This window comes from Belonocnema kinseyi, chromosome 7 (assembly GCF_010883055.1).
Source record: "Belonocnema kinseyi isolate 2016_QV_RU_SX_M_011 chromosome 7, B_treatae_v1, whole genome shotgun sequence".
Lineage (NCBI taxonomy): Eukaryota > Metazoa > Arthropoda > Insecta > Hymenoptera > Cynipidae > Belonocnema > Belonocnema kinseyi.
Window position 1 is genome coordinate 146,579,472 of NC_046663.1, and position 23,483 is coordinate 146,602,954.

At 33.2% G+C, this 23,483-nt stretch overlaps 1 protein-coding gene across 3 annotated transcripts in view; it reads left to right on the forward strand.

Moving 5' to 3' along the window:
• Nucleotides 1-23,483, forward strand: part of LOC117176944 (tyrosine-protein kinase-like otk) — a 329,105-nt gene that overhangs the window by 176,171 nt on the left and 129,451 nt on the right. For all 3 annotated transcript variants that reach the window (XM_033367348.1, XM_033367349.1, XM_033367350.1), the window contains one exon: nucleotides 10,565-10,998. In XM_033367348.1, the coding sequence (XP_033223239.1) occupies nucleotides 10,565-10,998 (434 nt within the window). The remainder of the gene's footprint in view (nucleotides 1-10,564; nucleotides 10,999-23,483) is intronic.

Consider the following 23,483-nt stretch of genomic DNA (forward strand, 5'->3'; position numbering starts at 1 on the left):
TCTAGTCGGGAGTGGTGCTGACTGAAAACAGATGATTTGGAGCGATTCGCGCGCCATCTGTTGGTCATTCTAAGGACTTATTGAACTACCCTCGTATTTCTTCGGAATTTGCTAAAATACGGAAAAAGCTTTCTATACTAGAGAATGAAGTAGCGATCCTCCACCAACAGGATCGAGCAAAGAATATAATTCTCTTTAACCTACCGGATGACGAAGAACACAATAATGATATCATCTCCTCAATCCTAAACTTATTTCAAAAGATCGACCTGAGAATTCTTGAAAACGCATTCGCTGACGCGTTTAGACTTGAGAAGCAACGAAATGGACATCCAATCATCATTAAATTCATCTCTTCCCGATGGGTCAGATCCATCTTCAAAAAAATTCCCGAATTACGCGAGCTAAACCTCTCCATTGCTAAAGATCGCACCAGAAAGGAGAGAGAAGAAAGAAAGGTTCTTTTGGACCATGTGCGAAAGCTTAAGGATTCCGACTTGTCAATAAACGACATGACAGTTACTTCTGCGAGGGCCCTCCGAAAAGTTCTCCAACAAAACGAAATACACGCTTGCTGCAACCAACAACTGACGACTTCATATCAAACAATTCAAACCTTAACAATTTGACGAAAGCAGCCGTGCATAATGGCTCGAAAAACAAAATTGACCTATTAAAGTAGCAACCAGGACTCCACGAAGAGAACACAACTCAAACTCCTGTCATCGATGTAAGCAATTCTAGTGCTCCAAACGTTCACGGACTGGCCAATCTCAGTGATTTTGAGCATACCCTCAGAAATAACGACATCCTATGTATCTGCGATACGTGTTCAACAGCTGATACGGTAACACTTCCTTATTTTCTCAATAGCTTTCAAGCAGTCTGTTGCCTAGCAACCAGATGCGCTCTGTATGACAGAGCTCAAGGCGGGCTTCTCATCTCTTACAACAATACACATTTGAAACAGGAGGTAATCGTAATCAATTACAAATATATCTTTGTGAAAATCGAGTATAAATGTATTGTTTTTATCCTGGGTCTAGTGTATTTTTCACCATCCAAGACTATAGAATACTTTTTATCTAACTTTGACGATTCTCTCGCGCAGATATATAAAGATAAACCTAATATCCCAATTGTTTTAGGAGGTGATTTTAACTGTCGTGTTGCCAATTTAAATCAGCTAGATTCTGCGATTGTGTCTAATAAAGCTTTCTCCGCCCACCGATGTTCTACAGCTAAATTTATAAATAGTAGGGGAATGTTATTCGTCGACTACATGGAAAAAAGCGATTTAATCTTACTGAATGGCCGTTCTTTTAGCGACTTTCAAGGTCTTACGTATTATGACATTCTCAGATCACTACCCTGCGTCAGTCAGTCTAGAACACTATTCTCAAATAGCGCATCTCAAACCTTGTAGAAATAAAATTTTTAAAATCCATTTCGACACGTCTAAATCAGCTGATTTTTATACTTTCATGGTAAACAGGCGAGATTGTTCCATTGTAGATAAGAACGTAAATATTTTATTGAAAATTTCATATCTACTATAATAAAGGTTGCTGAAGAGTTTGGAATGAAGCACGTATCCAATGGTATGAGAAAGAGCCGGAAACCATGGTTCGACAGAGAATGCAAAGATGCTAAAAATCTTGTTCTTGCTGCTCTAGAGGTCTACAAAAGAGATATGTTATCTGAATGCGCGCGATCATTTTATCAAAGCTCTTGAGGTTATCTAACAATGCCCATGTTGTTTAAGAAAGGAAACATACATGGCCCTTCTAAGTATAGGCCAATAACATGCAAATTTAATTCTAGAATCTCAGTCGGGATTCAGAAAAAGGAGGAGTTGCTTAGACAACTTATTTACCCTTATTTCTCTAATACAGATTCGTCTTAGCTATCCCAATAGTTCAGTCTATGTTGCTTTCATAGACTTTAAAGGTGCGTTTGACTATGTTTGTCACGGAATGTTGTGACAGAGACTGCATGAGCTGGGCATAAGCACAAAGATGATTAACATTATACTCAACTTTTATGATGACATCTTACTTCTCGCTGATACTCCAATAGAACTTAGTAAAAAACTAGAAGCTTTATGATTGTACTGCGTGCAAAAAAGGTTAACAGAAATAATAACTTCAATTTGGAGAAGACAGAATTGAAGTTGTCAAGGAATCTACATATCTGGGTCTCCCGATAACCAGCTCTATATCATTTAACGCCGCCGCAAAAAAATTCGTAAGTTCTGAAAACATGGCTGTCGGGGCGACAATAAAACCAATTTATGTTACGAAAGCAGACTCTTGGCCGACTTATAATAAAATGTATCAAAGCCTTTGTCTAAGTACGCTGTTGTATGGATGCCAGGTTTGGAGCGTCGGTCACATGAACTTCATTGAGAGTCCAACTATCGTTTTAAAAAAAATTATTACTGCTTCCCAGAAATACTCCCAACTACCCCATTCCATTGGAGGTGGGAGTGTTGCCTCTGTCTCACCTGGTCTTCTGTTCGATATTGTTTTGCTAAATAAAATGTATTACATGGAAAGTTTTCGGCACCCTAGACAATGTCTTGAGAAACTTACGGTTTTATCTTAGCGAAATCAATCAGACATTAAATATAATTGGTATTTACAAATTGAAACTTTTTTCGAAGACTGTGGAATGGTCAATACGTGGAACTGTCTGTCGTCTAATGTTCTTGGGACTGGCGCAAATGATCTTCGGGGAAATTATAGGCTCTTTTTACATAATCGCGACCTACAACGCTGCGGTAATTCAAGGAGTCTTCAAAATTATCCGAGTATTGCATTGCAACATGGAATGCAGTCTTACCTACTACATCGTTTGCCAATATATTTCAAACGTATTTTTGCTTAGTTCAGACTACCTAACAGCCATGTATCAAAAATATACACTAAAAACCAGAGTTTTGATCTTCTCCTGGGTTCCGAACTGTGTGCATTTTTCAAACTCGGCTTTGACGACTCCTTACATATTGTCGCCAACTGTTCGACTTACAATCAAATTCTCAGTAAATACTTTTCAATTAATGACAATGAAGACCCCAGCAATGCATGGTTAACAATATTGTCGTCTCACGATTCTAACACCATTAAGAAATTTGTACAAATGCTTAATGAAATTTTGCAGTTGCGTGCGCATATTTGTTACCAGATCTACCTCTTAGAAGTTATGTCCCACATATAATCGAAAGACTGTCTCAATTTGTACTGATGTGCAACTTATACAAATATTGCTGTATTGCAAATGTTTTTTATTAATATATTTTCGGATATCCACTTGCATAGATCTATTGGTCTCCAACAAGTGTTTTGATTTATTTATTTTTATGTGCAACTTTTATGAAATTTGTAACTTTGTGTTCAATAAATCTACTACTGCTACTACTATAGTGATAATGGCATTTGTATTAAAAATTCAATTGTTTTTAACTGATTATTCTCATGAAGTGATTTTTCCAATAATTATAATAGAATTCTACACTGAAAATAATCTTGTACTTCCAGATTGCTGAAAAGACATTTGAATATGGCTTTCAAAAATCGTCTACATTGCTACGTTTGAAGCAGAGCATAAGCTCCTGGACTTTATTGCATAGATGGCGATGAAAATGCTAATAAATGCGAAATCGCTATTTTGAGAAGAAATGCTGAAATAGATATACAGAGGCTTTCACTGGAATGTACGGTGGACCTTTTTGTTGTGCAAAATATTTATATATTCCCGGTAACCTCAAATATTACAAAAATCATTTAAACGATAATAGCTTCATTCCAAAGAATTTGTTTCCTGGCTGGCGCTCTATAAACATACCTTACGTTATCCTAGGACAGCAATTGCAAGTAGTTTTACAAGTCCTTCGTGATGTTGCGGGAAATCAGAAGAGGTTCGAGGATAAGAATAGTTTCACTGGTGACGAATTCGAATCCTTTTCTCCTGTGACAAAAGAATAGTTTCTGTAATTATTTGCTCACTGCGACAGAATACTCAGCCAAGATAGGTACAGGTACATCAGCAAGAATGACCTTTCAATTGTCTTGTGTAAGATGCAAAAAGGGCTTTTTGACGACTTTTTGAAAGTGATGTTCCAATATTCAAGTAGACAAGCTGTAAGTCTTGTCATTTCCACTATCAGGCACTCACTGATGCAACGCTTTCTTTCTCGTAATCTTGGATTTGATGCTCTCACGCGACAACAGTATATAGAAAGGCATATCACTGAATTTAAAAGTTAATTACACAAACCAGAGGCACAGACTCCACGGGTGATTAACGACATTGACAGTACCTGTGTCAATATATCAAGAAGTACGAATTTTTTATCTCTTCGGCAGTCATACTGTGTTCACAAGGGACGGCATCTACTTAAGCCTATTTTGATTGTAGCACCAAATGGCTATATTCTTGACATACAAGAGCCTTATTTTTCGGATAGTCGAAATAATGACGCTGCAATTCTACAGAACGAATTTGAGAGAGATACTGAGATAATGAGACAGTGGTTCCAGGAAAATGACATTATGATAGTAGATAGAGGTTATCGGGATGTCACAGAGTTACTGGCTCGCCTCGGTATCAGATGGAACATGCCAGCACTTCTACCACCTGGACAGTGACAGCTTTCTACGAAGGAAGCCAATGATTTACGTTTAGTCACGAAGTCTAGATGGATTGTAGAGGCTAGGAATGGTGACATAAAAACTATATTCAAATTCTTGAACAATTCTGTGCCAATTCCGCATCTAAAAATCTGAGTGATTTTTTGTCGCATCGCTCAAAGATGGGTTCGCTTGAACTCGGAACATATACCCGATTTTCCACTATTAACTCTAAACTATTTGAAACAGCTGACTATTGGGACATATCAAATAAAATTAGACCCATCCTATGTACAGGACAAAATGCAGAGTGACGACACAAATAATTTCCTGGTTGAAATGTTAGGAGATGCGGATAGGATACTAGAAGCTGGATTATTGAGGATAAGGATGTGCTTACGAATCCGCAATGCAGGAATACGTCAGTTATGGATTGCATACCAACCTACTAACGAAGATGATGCAAGGTTACTAATGTACATGCAAGTCTATTGCTCGAATTGTTGATGCATGTGCACACGTAGCCAGTGTATTGTTGTTCCTCGGATATGCACGTCATGAACAAAATATTCGATAGCCCTCGACAAGACTAATCCATAACTGGATCTTTTCCAATCTTGTCTTGATTGGCTGATTCATTCGCAATCTTGCCTTAATTGGCTGAATTGTTCCAAATGTTGTCTTAATTGGCTCAATGGATTCCGATATAACCTTCACTGACTGAATCAAGTCCTATCTTTAGCTTCTTGTCTAGATTACTTTCAAGCTTCTCTTCATTGGCTGGACTATGCCCAATCCTGTCTTCATTAGCTTGATTGTTGGCTGAGCAATGTCCAATCTTGCCTTCATTAGCTATACCATTCCCAAGTGGCATTATTGTTGACTTTTTGAAAACACATTTTTGTATCTTAATCTCCTGAAAATTACTTGAAGCCTTAAAAACATCCTATAATAGCTCGTTATCACAAAGCGAAGTTTTTTATTCAAAAACGATTACCTTGGGTGTTCTAGATACAACCTGCTTGTTTTAGAATTTGGTTATTGATTTAATGGGTCGAATTTAGCACAATTTCTGCGTACGAAGAAGTGAGTGTGTTATTTATCTCCAAATGTTGAACATTGCTGAAAGTGAACTATATTCATGGTTGGCACAATATCACTTGATACTGACCTTCTTTTAGCACTGCTGCTGCCCTCAAACTGTGAGTGTTGCAGGTTATTCAAAATATTTGGCGCTTCGCGTTATGACATTGCGAGAAGCAGACGATTTATATGATTAGCATTACTGCACTTAGTACTGACTTTATTTTAGCATCATTGCTACCCACAAGCTATGAGTGCTGCAGTTAATTCAAACTATTGAGCCATTAGCGTTCTAAGGTTGCGAGAAGCAGGCGATTTATATGATTGTTATAGCCTCACTTGCAGCTAACCTTATCTCACATGGTACTGAGCTCATTTTGCACCATTTCTCAACTCAAAGTATTAATTGTATCAGTTATGATAATACATTGCGCAATTAGAGTTCAACCGTTTTGAAAGGTGCGCGATTTATATGATTTGCATAATCGCGCTTGATACTGACCTGCTTTAACCACTGTTGCTACCCTCAAACCGCAAGTGTTGCAGTTAATTTAAAATAATGCGCGCTTAGCATTCGAACGTTGCTTTTAGTGCACGTTATATGGCACAATAACTCTTGATACTGATTTTATTTTAGCACAACTGCTCCCTCAAACTATGTATATTTATATATACTTTATAAATGATTTTTTATACTGACCTCGTTTTAAGACTGTTGCTGCCCTCGAACTGTGAGTTTTGCAAATAATTGAAAATATTGAACGCTTCGCGTTCTAACGTTGCGAAAAGCAGGTTGTTAATATGATAGTTATGCCTGTACTTGGCGCTGACGTTATTTTACCACCACGGTTTCTCTCGAGCTGTGAGTGTTGCAGTTAATGCAAAATATTAAGCGCTTAGCGTTCGGCTGTTGCGAGAAGCGGGCTGTGAGAGTTATCGGGATAGGCGGACGTAATGTTGATCACATTTTAATGTGTAATTCGTATTTTGTCGTTGTTTTTGCTCTCAATGCTACGCAGATATATTATGTGCACTGATTTTGAGCGCTTGGCTCCTATATCGCTAAAACTGACCATTCAAAAAAAATTTTGTTCACGATGATTCATTTACCCTTATAACCTGCAATATTACCAAGTTTTAGGCAAATCCACCGAAAAACATTTTCGCATGTATTGTGTGCGGGGTCCTTTTGATTTTTCAATTTTTTATAATTGGAAGGAGGATATCTTTTATTATTATGCTCCATGTTTTTTTAATTTGAAGAAAATTTTTCTTTCTTCTTCTGCTATTTTCCTCAATTTATATTGTATCTTCCTTTCTACCCATGTCAAATCATCCTCTATTCTCTCTGGACTTCCATATAATAACCTTTTCTTTGTCATCACCTCCCTCTTACGTTCCCATTTCTTTAATTTCACCAATGCCATTATCTCCCCTCTTCGCACTTCGCTTCCTACATTTCACATTTCCTCTATCTCTACCTTAGCACCAATCCTTTTTAGTACTTCGTCCACCCCTTCCTGCAGCTCTTTCCCTTCTAATCTTATACCCTTTATCACTATGTTTAATTTTTTTTCTTCCCTCTCTTTCCTTTCTATTCTTTGCTCTATGTTTATCAGCCTTTCCATTTCCTTATTCCCACTCTCTCCCCCACCATAATCTCGGCTCGAGCTTTCAATTTTCTTCATCCTACCTTGCATCTCCTGTACCTTTTTATTATTGTCTTCTTCCTGCTTTTCTAGCTTTTGTTCTAATGACTGCATCCTCTTTTCTAACTTTTCCCTGATTTCTTCCCATTTTTTTATTCCCTTCTTAACTTCAGTTATTTCCCGCCTAATTTCCTTCTTTAATTCCTCTCCCCTTTTCTCCTGCTTTTCTTCGTAAATCCCCATTACCTCTATCATCACTTCGCGAATTTCCTTTAGTCTTTCCTCTTTCATCGTAACTTCAGTTTCATCCCCGTTTCTGTCAGCCCCCTTACTATTGTCACTCTTCCCTACCAAACTCTGTTTTTCCGGCGGCGATCTAAGCATCTTTTGATATTTCACGCTCGCCCCGATATCTTCTTTCTCTTCACTGCTTTCCCTTCTCCCATCTCTTCCTTTTGATAAAAGCCTCGGCATACAGAACACTTCCTGCTCTCGATCTGTTTCTTCCGCGGAGATACTCCCTCTGCTAGCCATGAATCAAATTCAAACTCTCCCGTCTTCTATGCTTTCCTGCCTCTATCTACCGTCGCGGTCTGGTACCTGTCTCGCTTTTCGGCGTCGCTACTCAACCCTGCTACTACCAACCCGATCAACACAGTCCTCTCACCCTGTCACAAATCTCCAAACAAACTTCCACACAAATCTGTCTCAATCCTCAAAAATATCTACCTCCCCTTTCCAATCTCACAATACCTCAATCAATCTCTCACATCCACACCCTTCTATACACTTCCACAATCCACTCACCTGAAATTTTAATGGATCTTTTCGGTAGAAAATTCATGTATGAGTCCATTATTTGGTTGAAAAATTATTTTATTTGTTCAAAAGGGAATTATTCATTTTGGTTAAAAATTCGTTTTTTGTTTGTTGAAAATGGATGTACATCAAGCTCTCGATTTCAGTCCAGTGTCAGGGATTGCCTTCAAATAGTCTTGGACTGATTTTGGGGGGATCGAGACGTAAACAATGTGGGCCGCCTGATTCGTTTACAATTGGAATATTTATAATGTCGCAACTGCTCTCGCCCTGCTTCCCTGAGAAACTGCGTGAGCTAGCAGTTCTACGCATACAGAGAACGGGGTGACTGAAAGCGAGAATTATTTGGGTGTATTTTCTTGAAAATTCGTCTTTTTTTAGTAGGAAATTAATGTTTTCTTATTAAAATGCAACTATTTGGTTGAAAATTCGTTTTTTTCATTCAAAAAATTTTTCAATCATTTGACCCAAATATAAAAATTCAAATATTTCAAGTATCCACTGTTAGACGACCCATAATTATTTAAGGGCATTTAAATTTTAAATCCCTCATATGAACTCGCGAAAACCTTTAAGCCAATGCCCTAGAATCTCTGACGAACCTCATGCATCCATCCTACAGTCCGTATACCTGATTTTACTTAATCAATTTTTGGGGATTTCCAACTTTTATGGTTCATTACGCAATTCAGTCTATTGTGAGGAAACTCGAAAGGTAGAATGAATAGTAGGTAGAAGTGAGCGGAAAATAACTAAAATAAGAATTGCATATGATTAAAGTTGAAACTTTAAGCTAACATTTTGTTAAATGCTGAAAAATTTCCTGAAAATATTTAATATTCTTCTTTGATAATTTTGCAAATGTTTTAAAATGTTAAAACCCATTCCCAATATTCCCTTAAACCATTTTTCTAAAAATAAAAAATCACTAATTTGCATTAAAAGTTTGGAAAATCATTTGAAATGTTTTGAAATGTGTGTCGATAGAATCTTGCCATTCTAAAAGTTTCGAGTGGCGTTCCATTTGAGTTTTGAAGTCGACAGAAGTCCTTCGATGTCCCACGATGTCTCGACGAGTCCGGATCTTTAAAAAAAGACAAATGAACGAACAGAATAAGTCCTTAAAATAACAAATTTTAAATCTAGTCTTAGTAACGTAGTTTCCTTACCACAGCTGCGATTTCTGACCTTTAAAGTAAAAGATCTAAATTCACAAAAAAATCTCTAAGTTTACAAACGAAAATCTCTAAATATCAAACAAAATGGCAAATAGGTTTGCCTTTTGAACTTTCACTTGATTCTCCGGTGTTGATTCTTAGGTGTCAGGGTTGCGGTGCTATTCATGCTGGCTAAAAATTTTATTTTATTTTAATTTTTATTTGTTTGCCTTAATAAGGGTACAGTATGAATGCCGAAACGTTGATGAATATTTTTAACAAATGTTTTTTTTATTGTGATTTGATGATAATAAAAATAAAAAAGAAGAAAGAAAGCGAAAAAAAGAAGGAAGGGGATTTGGTTGGTTGCCTTTTCATTTTTCTTTCCTCTTTTTTGTTTTTGTCCAAAGGTAAAAAAGAACTTTTCTTGGTTTTATTTTCAGGAATTCTTCACATTAAATTGATTATTGGATGTTAAAAAGATTTTTAATTTGATTTTAATCTAATTTAAATTTCGAAGTTTTAATTTAGCTGACTTGGATTGGGAGAGATCATCGTGGTTGCAGTCCTGTTCCTGCCAGCTAAATATTTTTAGTTATTCATTTTTTTCATTTATTTATTTTTTTTTGCATTTTAACGTTAAAAGGTTTGAAACAAAATGCGAATCATTTTACACATCTTCTTGAGATGTATTTTTCATCGCTTCCAGTGTTCAAGAAACATTGCTATAATTCTTTTTTTCTCACGTAATTGCACCAGGATTAAGCGTTATGTAACTTTCTAGTTAACGCCCTTTAAACATTGGACCGAAGTTTGAATGCTCAATTCGCCTGCAGTTATTCAACTTAATAAATGGCTGTACTAAATTATGTAGCACGACACACGTCAAACTATACTTCGTCGCTATTTTTAATTGAAAAAAAATCACCTCATTCGAAAAAAAAAGAATTTGTTCACGAAATTCGAAAATTTTGAAATTTTTTGAAAATTTAGGGTTACACGATAAAACCGCCTCCAGGTTTGTTCTTAGCAGATCCAAATCGTAAGGAAATGAAAGGTCTCGTTTCTAACTGAAGACACCTTTTTCAAGGGGCTGTGTAATTAATAAGAGTTTGAAAGTTCAGTTTTAGAAGAGTAGATTAGCAAGTTCGTAAATAAATTTTCCGATCCCAGTGGTCGTAAACTGGAATTAATAAGTTGACGTGTTGTGAATTTTTGTTTTCAGAAATATGGAAAAAATTTCATTAAGCGATCGAATAGAGATGAAAAAGAACAAGCTTTATATTCATGGAGTAATTTTCGACGATAATGGTGTTTACACGTGCCTTGCCCAAAATGAAGTTGTTTCATCTTCTATGGCGGAAAATTTTCCACTTGTAATTCCATCAAATGATACTGCTACAATTAAGGTCTTACCCAGCAATTTAAGCATCAAATACGGTGAAAGAGCTGATTTTAACTGCGTATTTCAAAACGCTAAGACTGTAAAGTGGTTTTTCAATAAAACCCTTTTACTAGAGTCAGATGAAGAGAAAACTGTTTATGAAAATGGAACGCTAGTCATCCACAAAGTTGACCAGGCACATCAAGGAATTTACTACTGCCAAGGCATTAGAGGCAATAATGTTAACACTTACGCTGCTGAACTTCGAATTGCTTGTAAGTAGAAATATAAATCACATTTATATAGGAAACGTTCATATAATACGTAACATTGAATAGGAAGTGTGTTCTAAAGTTTGTTATAATCCTGTTAAAGCAACATACACTGACTCTATAAAAAGCATTACGCAGGAGGTGGGGGTAGAAATAGTCGAAAAAAGTGTTATATATGCACGCTCCCACATTAATTCCTTTAACATGGGCTTCATCTGACAGATCAAGGAGGAAGCCCATGTAAATCGATCAAAGAAAGCTAATTTTTAAGATATTTTTTATAAATTAATTGTTCGATGAAACTTTTTGAAACATTCAGTACACAATTATTCATTTAATTTTCAAAATCCAAACGTGTATCTTATATTAAAATCTGTTTTTTTCAGAGCGGCACATGCTTTTAATTACTTTTAATTTATTTGATAAATTTCTCAAGTTTATCTGGTAGAGAATTTAATTATGTATACTAGTATGTATTCACTGGATTAGTATGATTGATTTAATATTTCATTTTATTTGAAAAAAGTGGTTTTGAGAAGTACATCTTTAAATTTTCCGGAAAACAAAAGCTTATGATGTACGTGATGTGCGTGTGGTAAAAATGGCCCTAAAAAAAATGTATCGCCAAATTCTCGGAAAAATTTGAGCTTGCGAATTATCAGGGAAGAATAAAATCCAGGCGACCAATTATTCCAAACGTTGCTATACTGTTCTACACGTTTGGTACGGTAAAATCACACGTCGACGAGTTGAAGCAACTTGTCGGAAGCACACGCAAGATCATGACAATCCATCGAAGTCATCATCCCAGATCTTCTATACCTCGAATTTACCTCCCATCAGATAAAGCGGCTAGAGGCTTGCTGAACTTCGAGTGTTCTCATCAAGGAGCAGTTCTAACTGCAGCTGGCTCAGTTCTAAATAGCACATATTCTCTTATGCGACTCGTACGTCAAGATGAAGGCATCGATGCTGCGGCCTGTCTATACCTTGCCCACAGATAGGGCCGCAGAGGGGTTTGATTTCCGAGTTGAATTCAAAGACACGACACATGGCCTAGCATCATTAAAACATTGTGCTTAAAAATCGTGTACAGGAAGCAGAACATTTGCCGCTTCTAAGAGAACATATTGACCAGCCCCTTCATGATTAATTCTTAGGCATTATACGTAGGTAAGAGCTATCAACGGATCTATCTAACATTTTTTTGAAGTCTGCTGAATTGATATCAGAAACTTAAGGAATTTATTTTTGCCTTTCAAAACGACGTTATAAACACCTTAGTTTACCACAATAGCATAATAAATGCATCTGTAGGTGATACAATCTGCCTAATGACTGATTTCGAGTTGCAAAACTGTCATGATAACACAGCTCGTTTGCTATAATTTTTCCTTCACACTTTACCCAGACTTTCGACTGGCTGCAAAATCTACCAAATAAATTTTTTTCATGCTCGCGTGTTTAAAAACATTTTCGGGAAATATGTCTTGTGAATGATGTGATACTAGAATATAAATAAACGAAGAAGAAAAAAAGTCAAGAGCAAATAATATTTTAATATTGAGAAATAATTCTGTTATTAATATTTTGCTACAAATCTATAATTTGACAACATTTTTACACTTATAAAGACATGAAAAAAAATAAAATTATATGGACAACGAAGACAGAATATTTTAATTTTTGAAGTGTATACTCTGTCGGTGCCAGTACAAAAATTATCGGTAATAACTGACTCTAACAATAATATTTTGGGAAAATAAAAAATGACTTCGGTTCTGTTTCAAAAGATTAATTTTGAGATTTAAAAATGTTTAAATTTGTCGAAAAAGTTGTTGTAAGATTTTATTTAAAAGTTTAAAGTAAAATAAATACCTGAAATCTATGAGAGGGAAATATGCAGCTAATTTCAATATTTATTTCACTTTATTGAGATAATATTTGATTAAATCAAATTTTCATTATTATTATGTAGAGGCGCATTTGACAAAAACTCTCCTCTAGGTGTTTAATTAATAAGATTCGTTTATTTATATTATCTTATTATATTATTCAAAATACATATATCGCAATGATTTTTTAAAACATTAGTATGGAAAAAATTTATTTCGTAGATTTTGTTGTCAATCCTAAGCCTGTGTGAGGTGTGAAGGGAAAATTATTATGGGAAATGTGAGTTGACCGCTAATAGGCTAACGGTGAGATGAGGAGAAGGCAGTAGCATGGAGGAGGAAGGTACCGCCCGCTGTGTTGCCCTGACCGTTCCGTAACTCCACATCAAACATGCCGAACGGGCAAGCAAGAAGTAAAAATTCTTGGACGTGTTCTCAGTGGATGCTTTGTAGTATGCACGCTACAGGTACATGGAGAGAAACAATACGGCTCTAAAAGTGTTGTATTACCATCCTCGGAACTTCTATCGTTTTGATGTAACGCCCGCCATGCCATACGCCCAGAGGGAACTGGAATCTGTTGTGGAGAATGACTAGTGTTACATCATCTGAAATATCTTATTCTCCACGACTCAGTGTATCAGTGCTACTAAGCATGACATTATCTTCCAAGGTCTAACGACAAAATCATTCACCTGATTAAATTCTCGGCTTATCAGGCTCTACCAAAATGTATCTTCTGGTCGTAAAGACATCGCCAAATTTTGTGGCTACTGGGTACTTTAAAGAACTATAATTGTAGCTTCCACAGCCATCAACTTTTTAAAATAAGTATCCAAATAATATAAATAACATAGAAAAGTAATAACTCCGGTAATAATTTTGTACCACTTACCATTTTGTGGTTATCAAATTGGTAATAGAAATTGCAAAAACAAAGTTGTATGTATAATTTATATATAATTGTTTACTAGTAAGCAAATTTGTAAATAAGAAAATGTTGAGTTTTCTTAAAACATAAAATTTGTAAATGTACAGAAAATGTATTCACTACGTTTTTACGTCTTTTAAAAAAATGCATGAAAATTACGTAAGCTGTGTCAAACTCTGTTATGCACGCCATTCAGTTTAATATACTAGCGAGTTCCAGAATATTCCATTGGTGTGCTTTAACCTCATTAGTTTGTCTTTAGGGATAGTGCCAATGTGGCTAAATACTGCAAGTCAGTACAAAACATTGTTATCATTAGGGGTTTTAACGGTATAAAGCCATTAGTCCTGCCAGTATTCTAACACTGCCACGCCAGTACCGAACTCCTACCGGCGTTACTGGCGTGGTACTGTGCGGGTGGTAAATTTTCCCCTGGGATTTGCTGTTTGAAATATGTGTACGCTTTCCATGTCTAAATTATTTCGTTATCGGACTTTAATTTTCAGGATGAAATACTTGTAGCATACACAAACTTTGAAGTTTCGTAGATCTTCGAAATTTAAAACATTAATTTTCTTAAACCGCCCTAATGTATAGTTTCTGAAATGGGTAATTATAATCTTCCAGGCTGTTTCATACATGTAATGCAAAAACTCTATTTAATTTAATAATCCTTTGTAGTTAGTATTAAAGCAATTATGGCTTTATACACTTTTTATTTATCAAAGGCATATTACGCTGATTATTTATGTTTTAATAATATAAATTTGCAACTTCGTGTTTACGATACGATACTCTTATATCGTCTTGTCTCATTCCATCGAGATTCTCAACAAAACCATATGTCTTGAAAAGATTTTCATTCTTCTTGTTATCTTGTTTGTTTTTCACACAGATATTTTTACAATTAAAACTACAGTTTTACAATTATGCACAGAAAATTGAATTTAAGTATATTTAATATATTTTATAACGATTTTTTGATTAATACAAGCATATTAAAAATACCAATGTTATTTTCATTTGTTTCACTACAAAAAACTTATTATTATTGCTTCATGTTGTCCAAAAAGTATTTCTTATATCAAAAAATCCTAATGTAAAAACTTTTTTTAATGTTTGAAACTTTTAGTTTGTTCTTATTTTTGAAATTTAGCGAGAATGATTTAATTATAACCTGTAATGAACTATTTAGTAAAGCAATGTTTAAATCACATTTTCTGTTAAAGTTATTTTTAAATTTTGAGAACAAATGTGTTTTTGTATTTTGCCCACATTCGTACGCAGCCACAGGACTTTTCAAATTAAATGTCAACAAATCGATAACTATAAGTTGGTGATTGTGCATTCTCTTTCGTTAAAGCTCCTTCGGCTTTAAGGAAGATATTCTCATTACGTATTTCATGCTTCGCAGTCGATTTTATCTGATATGTGAACTTTTTTCAGTATGTGCAACACTATTATATGAAACATATATTACATTTATTTCTGCACCTATTGATGGTATTACTTATTCAGATATTGCAAAATAATGTACAAATTTAATTTTTCATGATTTCTTTATAATTTGCTCCTTATTTTTCACTCATTCTTATTCTCAGCTAGCACAAAAAAATGTATCACTGTCAGTTTTTCATAAATTTATTTTGTTTATTTTCAATGTTATTTTTCACGATTCAAACCAAAAATGTGCATTCTAGTGTAAAGTGACTCGAAGAAAATTTGTAGATATAATTTAAGCAAAAAAATTTACTAGTTGCAATGTAATTTTAACTTGTGTCGTTTTTCCTAAAAGTTCATTTTTTAATTTTGAATGTATTCTTATAAAAAAAAGCTTATTACAAATTTGTAGATCTTTTTAAATGCAAAGTTTTTTGTCATTTATGTGTTTTCGTATCTTGTATCTTTACAGATAAAGTAAAAACTACGCGTCCTATGAAAAAGTTATTTAGCTTAGAATGATCATTTTCATTTATTATTTTTAATTTTATAAGTGCTACAACTCTGGAAATTTTTTTTTAATCGAAAAAAGTCAGTAGGAGAAAATATTCGTATTTTTAAGTATTACGAATAATCGAACAGAGAATTCTCAAATTCCAAAAATATGGATTCCGAAACTTACAAAGTGCGCTCATTTTTGGAACTTTTATCTAAAATGGCTGACTAACGAATTAAATGAAAAATTTTTAAGTATCGTGCTCACGGATAGACAGACAGACATGCAGACACACACACATTCATAAAAACCTGTTTATTGGATTCCGAGGGTCTCAACACGAGAAGGTTTGACAAAAACAGGGGGGGGGGGCGCAAATTTTACACTAATCTAATAAGTTCTCCAATGAGAATGTGAAAAGAAGAAGCCTATCATATTTAAAATAAAAATAAATAAATAAAATAATATATATATATAAACAGTGAACTGCATGCATGCACGTGGCACTAAATACTCTGATAAATAGTTTTCAATTAAGGATGTCATGCAGTAAATACTAGTTATTAAATAACAAGAATCAGCAGATTGTTGTTAAATATTCTATATAATAATAATAGTGATAATAATAATTTATTCATCTTATTGCGTAGTAATATTTAAATTACTCAACATTTTCTATGTAATTTTAAAACAAATTTTCCTTCTATTTTAAAATACGACATTTTATTTTTAATTGGCACAATAGCAGCTTTCTTCTGAATGTTTTAAAATTTAAGTTTGGCAAAAAGGTTAATTTTTTGCCATTTTTTAAATTGGCACAATTACAGAGAATATATCCTATAAGAGAAAAGTTATTAATATATATTATTTATAGATATATTGCATGTATGTATATGTGTTTATATAGTAGGGTGGGTTGCGAAAATTAGTTTTTGTATTTTTGAAATCTACCGTGCCTGCAAGTTTACCTGCGCTGCAAGTAATTTATCCTGAAAATAAGAGTCCGATAAAATATAATTTAGCATCCCAGTAGGCACAAAACTATAAAAATTCCAAGAACGTCATTGGGACGTTCGTAGGACGTCCTATGTCAGGTCAATCAACGTTTCTAAGTCGTCCAATGTCTTAAAGATGACCTAAAGACGTCTTAAACACATGGACGTTCTCGGGACATCTTTTTTACTAGCATTAGACGTTTTAAGAGCATCCCTAAGGATGATCATAAGACATGTTATAAAGTACGTCTTAGGGATGTCCCAAAGATGTCTCTAGGACATCCTTAATTTTTTAGCCCACTGAGATTCTTGCGTACTACAATTTTCACTCTATATTATTTTCAACATATACTGAATTTAAAAAATGTAAAATGAAATTCAACAGACTGCATAATTTCTCTACAAATGACCAAAAAATGGTAAATATCATGTTTTTCAGTCAAATATGACCCTTAAAGTGAGAAAGATTTATTAGACTTTTTTTACTTCTGTGACAATTTTATACAAAAAAGATATGTACTAAGCAATTGCAGGATTATATTTTCATACATTTTAAGTGATTAAAACACTATATATCTATATATACATGTAGAGGCAATTTATATTTTTCTATCGTGATTCTCTTCGAGAAGGTTCAAGCTTTTTCCCTTTTAATAACCTCTTAAAGTCTCTGTTGTTTTTTTTTTTAATTCAATAAATTTTAATATTTATATATTAATCATAATTACTTGGAAAACTTCGATTTCAATGGTCTCAATGTCAATCAATTTATATTTTTATTGAACTGATAACTTCTGACTTGTCTTTATCAGAATTTAAAAAATTCGGAATTAGTTAAATTTTTTAACTCCATAAAGTAACTCTTATTATGAGAGTACCGATGGTGTTTTTCGAATTTTATTGTAAGATAGCCATTGGCAAAAGTGTAACGTTTTTTCTGGCTAGGCCCAGGCCAGATCGTTTAGTCAGCAGCGAGTTATTGCCTGACTGACAGTTTGTGACGCTCGATCGACAAAAACTAGCAGTGTATCAAAGAGGTCAGAGTCAACATGTAACTGATACTTCAAATTGTGATTTTAATTGAATCGGACGAAACTTTATTTTTTAAATTACTTTTTAAAAAATCATTTTTTTTTTCTATAAGCATCTTTTGTTAACAAATTTTCATTGTAGACTGAATTTACAATTTTTTATCTTGCCTAAATGACCAGCGCAAAACATCATCCAGGTCGGTATGTCAAGGTGATAAGAAAATAAAGTCTTGGTTTGATAGTGTACATTTCTTATCTTCTATCATTTTAAAAACCTTATATCTTTTTTGAAATTTGTCAAAACATTGGCTGATCGAACATAAAACTTTTTTTGGTTCTTGGCTTGTTGATTAGCGCCAGTCCTTAAACAGACCAGACCTTCCAGGCTAAACGTTTTAGATAAGGTTAGACGTGAGCCAGATCAGATCTTCCAGACTAGACAGTCTAGATAAACCCAGACCTAGGTGAGACCTGTAACCAGACTTCCAGGACATTTTTCCACACGGGATGTATGTTATTCTTTAAATTTCGACGCAAATTGTAAAAGAGAACTGAATGTTTTTTTAAAGGTTTCTTAACTCTAAAATATAGAGAAAAAGTCTTAATGATGAGTGATATGCTATACATTTATTGGACAAACAAATTCGAAGTCAGCATACCTATACTGCAAGAAAATGTTGTTTCTGAAACTGCTTAATTTCAGGTAGAGTGAAAATTCTTAGTAAGTCACATCATAGCCAAACAATGCACCATTGCACCTGCTTAAGGTCCGTGAGTCATAATCTGCCGAATCTTACAATGGATGGGAATTTACAACGCAACGTCTTTCTTAAGAAAGCAGATGCAATATAAGTTGAATGATCATGAGCATATTTAGTCTTTTGGGTGAAGGGGCGGGGGAGGGCGAGGGTATGGTAAATATTTTTCTATGCTGTCTTATATGGGGTACAATTTTGGTTGCAAATCCATGTTTTTAGGCTGAAAATTTATATTTAATTCTCATCAGAATGAGAATAATAATGTCTGTTTGTCGTTGTCTTTGTCTTGTTCTTTTTGTTGTTCTTGTTGTTGTTGGCTTTGTCGTTGACCTTGTTGTCTGTATACTAGATACGTTTGGAAAGTCCATTTAGGATAAAAATTTAAAAAGTTCAAGCATTTTCAATATTTTTAGATCACTTTTTTCAAGACTTGAAAATTCCATGTATAGCTATTTGTAGTACAACAAAATATGAACAATTACACCTTATCACTTTTTGAAAATGACCAGAGATATAGCATTTGCAAAATAAATAAATAAAAACGAAAATAAACATTTTGAACCAAACAACGCATGGTATAGAAAAAATACAAGAGAAGAAAAACGTTACTATTTGAAGGCACTACAAGAATATCTGAACAACTTTTGTACTTTTTTTAAAACCCAAAAAGTCGAATTTTAATCGAATAAATCACTTTTGTATAGGATTAATGGGTTTTGTTTGTAAAACAACAACATTGAAAATAAGAAAAATTGATTTGTTAGGAGAAAGGAGACAAGCTACGAAAGGAAATGAGACAAAAGCGGTTCAACCAAAAACGATCTACAAATTCGTTATAAATTATTTTTTATAGGATGTGTAGTTTTGTTTTAGGTGAAAAAAATAACATTAAAAATACAACAATTAATTTTTGTGAAAAACGAAACAAGATATCAAAAACAATTAATAGATGAAAGCTGTTAAGCCAAAAAGTATCTAAAAATTTGTTATATATGATTTTACGACAAAACGAGTATATTTTCTTTTAGTGGTAGAAAAAAAAAGATTAAAAATGAAAAAATAAAAAATAATTTGAAAAGGCAAAGAAAATACGTATGTTTCAATATTAATGCATATTATGAGATTTAATCATATAAATTTATTGAAATGATACATTTTTCAGCGTAAATAAGAACAAAATTTAATGCGAAATAAGAAGCAAATATTAAAACAATCATGATAAACATAATTATTAATTTTTTTTTAATATCTAAATATAATATACAATTTAGATAAAATTCTTCAACATGGCGTAGAAAAATTAATATTTTGGAAAAGGGAATGCGTTTGCTAAAGGCGAAAGAGCTTTAACAAAATAGAATTCCAAATCACCAAATTACAGTTGTCGATGATTTGACCCTTAATTTTAAAAGATCTGTGCGTAAATGTGGGAGAAATACAAACACCGAGGGGGTAGCGTTAGCTTAATGCATATTTGAGCGCGAGATGAATATTTAAACGAGCGCGAAGCGCAGATAAATATATTATCGAGCGCGAAGTGCGAGAACAAACAGTCGCTCGCCCTAGACGATGAGAATGTGTCCGCATGGCGGTCATATTTTTTTTTATTGGCAATTCAGTTGTTTTGTAAAGGTTTCATGTTTCATGCTTGGGAATTCAGCATTTTGGTCACAAGTTCCATTTTTTTGTTATTAAAAATTCATATTTTTGGGTGAAAATTGGACTATTCGCTCAAAAATTCGTCCTTTTAGCTTTAAAATTCAACAAGTTAATATAAAATTCCAATGTTTTGTAAAAAATTCGACAATTAGGTAAACAGTTAAACCATGCGGTCAAAAATCTAACTGTTATGTAAAAGATTCGTCTTTTTAAATTTTAAATTAATTTTTTCAAGTACATATAATGTGGGTGAGTGGGTAGCTCTGCCCACTGGAAAAATTCCGAGTGGGTGAAATACCCACTCGAAATTAGATCAAACATTTTTTTATGAAGTTGAATTCAATACCAAACTTAGAATTTAGCGCGGGAAACAAGCTTGCAAAAATCGAAACGCATCCATGCTTTTGCATTAAAGTAATAATTTTTTAATGTAAAAAGTTAATGAAAATGTATAATTCTTGTAAATAAACATGAAAAAGGGGTTGAAATACAAGTTAAATGATTTTCATCATTTCAACACGTGCGAAAATTGCCTTCAACATTTTTCATCTTTTTTAAATACATTTTTCCCCCGCCAGCCCCTCCCGCCGAATCGGTAATGATCAGCTACCCACTCGGGCTAAACATCATCTGCCGGGCCTGATTAACTATTCTATTTTTTGTTAAAAATTAATTTTCTTAGTTTAGAAATTCACCTATTTGGTTGAAAAATTATGTAGTTTGTTGAAAATTCGCATTTTTGCAGAAAAATAATCTTCTATGTTGGAAGTTTAACTTTGTCGTCAAAAATATGATTATTTGATTGAAAATTTAACTCTTTCGTAGAAAGCTCGTCTTTTTAGATTAAAAATTCTACTACTTGATTCAAAATTTATGTAATTTCTTAAGAATTCGTCTTTCATAATATAGAATTAGTCTTCCTCGTTGTGTTACATTAAAAATTCTTCTTTTTTTATTCCTTTTGACTGGTTTTGCTTTTAAATATATATCCTCCCTTAGTTAAAATATCAACTTACATAATTTTTGTGAATTGAACGTGTTGATTCCATAACGTCCTTACCGCTCGGACTCGCTCTCCCAGTACACTGTGCCTTGCGTAAATGCAGAAAAATTTCCGAAAATTTGCCAATTTCGGAAATTCACTGAGCAAAAAATATGACTAGATGCGTTTCGACAAGACGCACAACTTCCACGACGAAATATTTACATTCAAAGATTTTTAAGAAGTTTGAAGTGCTTCAAACTGATAAAAGATTATTCTGGAGATTCCTGGGAAACATTTTTATGACGTTTTATTTAAAAAAATAATTAATAAAGAAAATTTGAAAAGGTATCAAAACATTTCAATAGATTTCCACAAATGTCGAGAACATCTGGAAGATCAAAGGGCAATTCTGTTTATTTGAATCATTTAAAAAATTTTTTAAATAGTGCGAGTTAGTTTAAAATATATCTTTGAAACTTCTAAAAGTCATAAATATCTTCTAAGCTGAGTAGAATTTTTCCCAGCATTATTTAAATTAGGTATCATCAGCAATAATATTAAGTTATTTAAAAAATTAATTTTTCAACATTTATTATTGAAATTGAATATTATTAACAATAATAATAAATTGTTCAAACAGTTATTTTTGTTAACAATAGTTAAGTATCACCTAACTTTAATTAAAAATCAGAAAAGTTTTGAATAAACCGCAACTTATTTCTATTCTAAGAGAAAATTTCTGAAAACAATGATAAATTGTTTAAACAAGTTTTTAAAGCATCTTATTATGAGTATGAAGTTGTATTTCATATACAAGCAAATATTCGCGTTAAAAAAACGAAAAAAAATCGTCATTAACACATAAAAATCGCAAAACTAATTTTTTCAGTCACATAGTTTCTTTAGGTCCCTATAAAACAGAATTATGGTGGTGACATGTTGAAAATAATTTCATCAAAACAATCCTCTCTTCCTCCCCAATCGTATTACGTAATTTTTGGATGAACTCTACATAAGTTCGTGAAAAATATGTAATTGTGCACAAATTACGTTAGATACGGTATTAAGATGGGGGGGGGGGGTAAAAACGCATGGACCCCAACGAAGGCGTGTAACGTGTTTTAGAGTGTCAGGGAAAAAAACTAAAAAGAAGGTTTGATAATTAGGGGCCTTAATTTGATTTTAAAAAATCAAACTGGATAGCAATCAAACATGATATGGAAATTTTCAAATTTTGAATTTGGTGTCTTAAATGTCGAGGGAGCGCGGCCTGGGTCTGTCCTTGAAAATTAATCACCTGCCACTACGAGCTTTAAAAGAACAAATATTCAAAAGTTTACTAAATAAAACTTTTTCCACTGAATGAGCTAAATAACTTTCATGTAAAATCGAGTGAAAAACAGCATATCTTATGTTGTTTTTGATGAATCGGTTATACATTTTTTTCTTAGATACTATATTCAGTTTAACTAACGCGTGATTGAATTATCGTTAAAAAAGTATGTACTTTCTTAAACAGCATATATAAAACACATGAAGTACTAAGCGTACATAAATTTGACTTTTTTATCTCAGGTCGTTTTTTTCTAATTTACTGAAATGAAAGCTTAGATTTTCTCCTTTAAATATCTTTAGGTTAAAAAATCAGCACTTCATAATTTATTTCTAAAAATAGGTACTCAGTAAGTTTTTAGAGGTGATCCTTAAATATTTTTATTTCATATTGAGGACTTCACTGGTAATAATGTAAAATGATTTTGATTTGATATCCTTAAGGATTTCATCGAAACGTGCCGAGTTTTTCATCGATTTAAGAGAAATGTCTATAAAATAAAACTACACTAATAACTTTCATTTCCAACCCACACACACCCTCCCTGCAGTGCCCCAATGTACCAAAAAATAAATAACTACGTTTTTAAGTATTATTGTTTTTTTTAGCAATTTCCGTCGTATTTTTCTTACAAATAATTACTAACGAAGAATCTGAATATTTCACCACGACTCTTATAATAATTTCCGATTGTTTAAACAAAATGTAAATTATTCTAACAATTATTTATTCCCAAAAACTATTAAAAATAATCGTCGTTTCTGATTGAAATGTAGTTGTTTGTCTTTGTTTGGAGTAGTAAATAATTCTGAAAATATTATGCTATAATGTAAACAATGAATTATTGTTTGTTTTAAAAATTTATAAAAATTTGCCAAAGATAGCAACTTTCTTTTCAAATTAGTATCCTATGCTACGTTTTGTTAGATAATTATATCATTTTGATCAATTTCTTTTAATGCTTG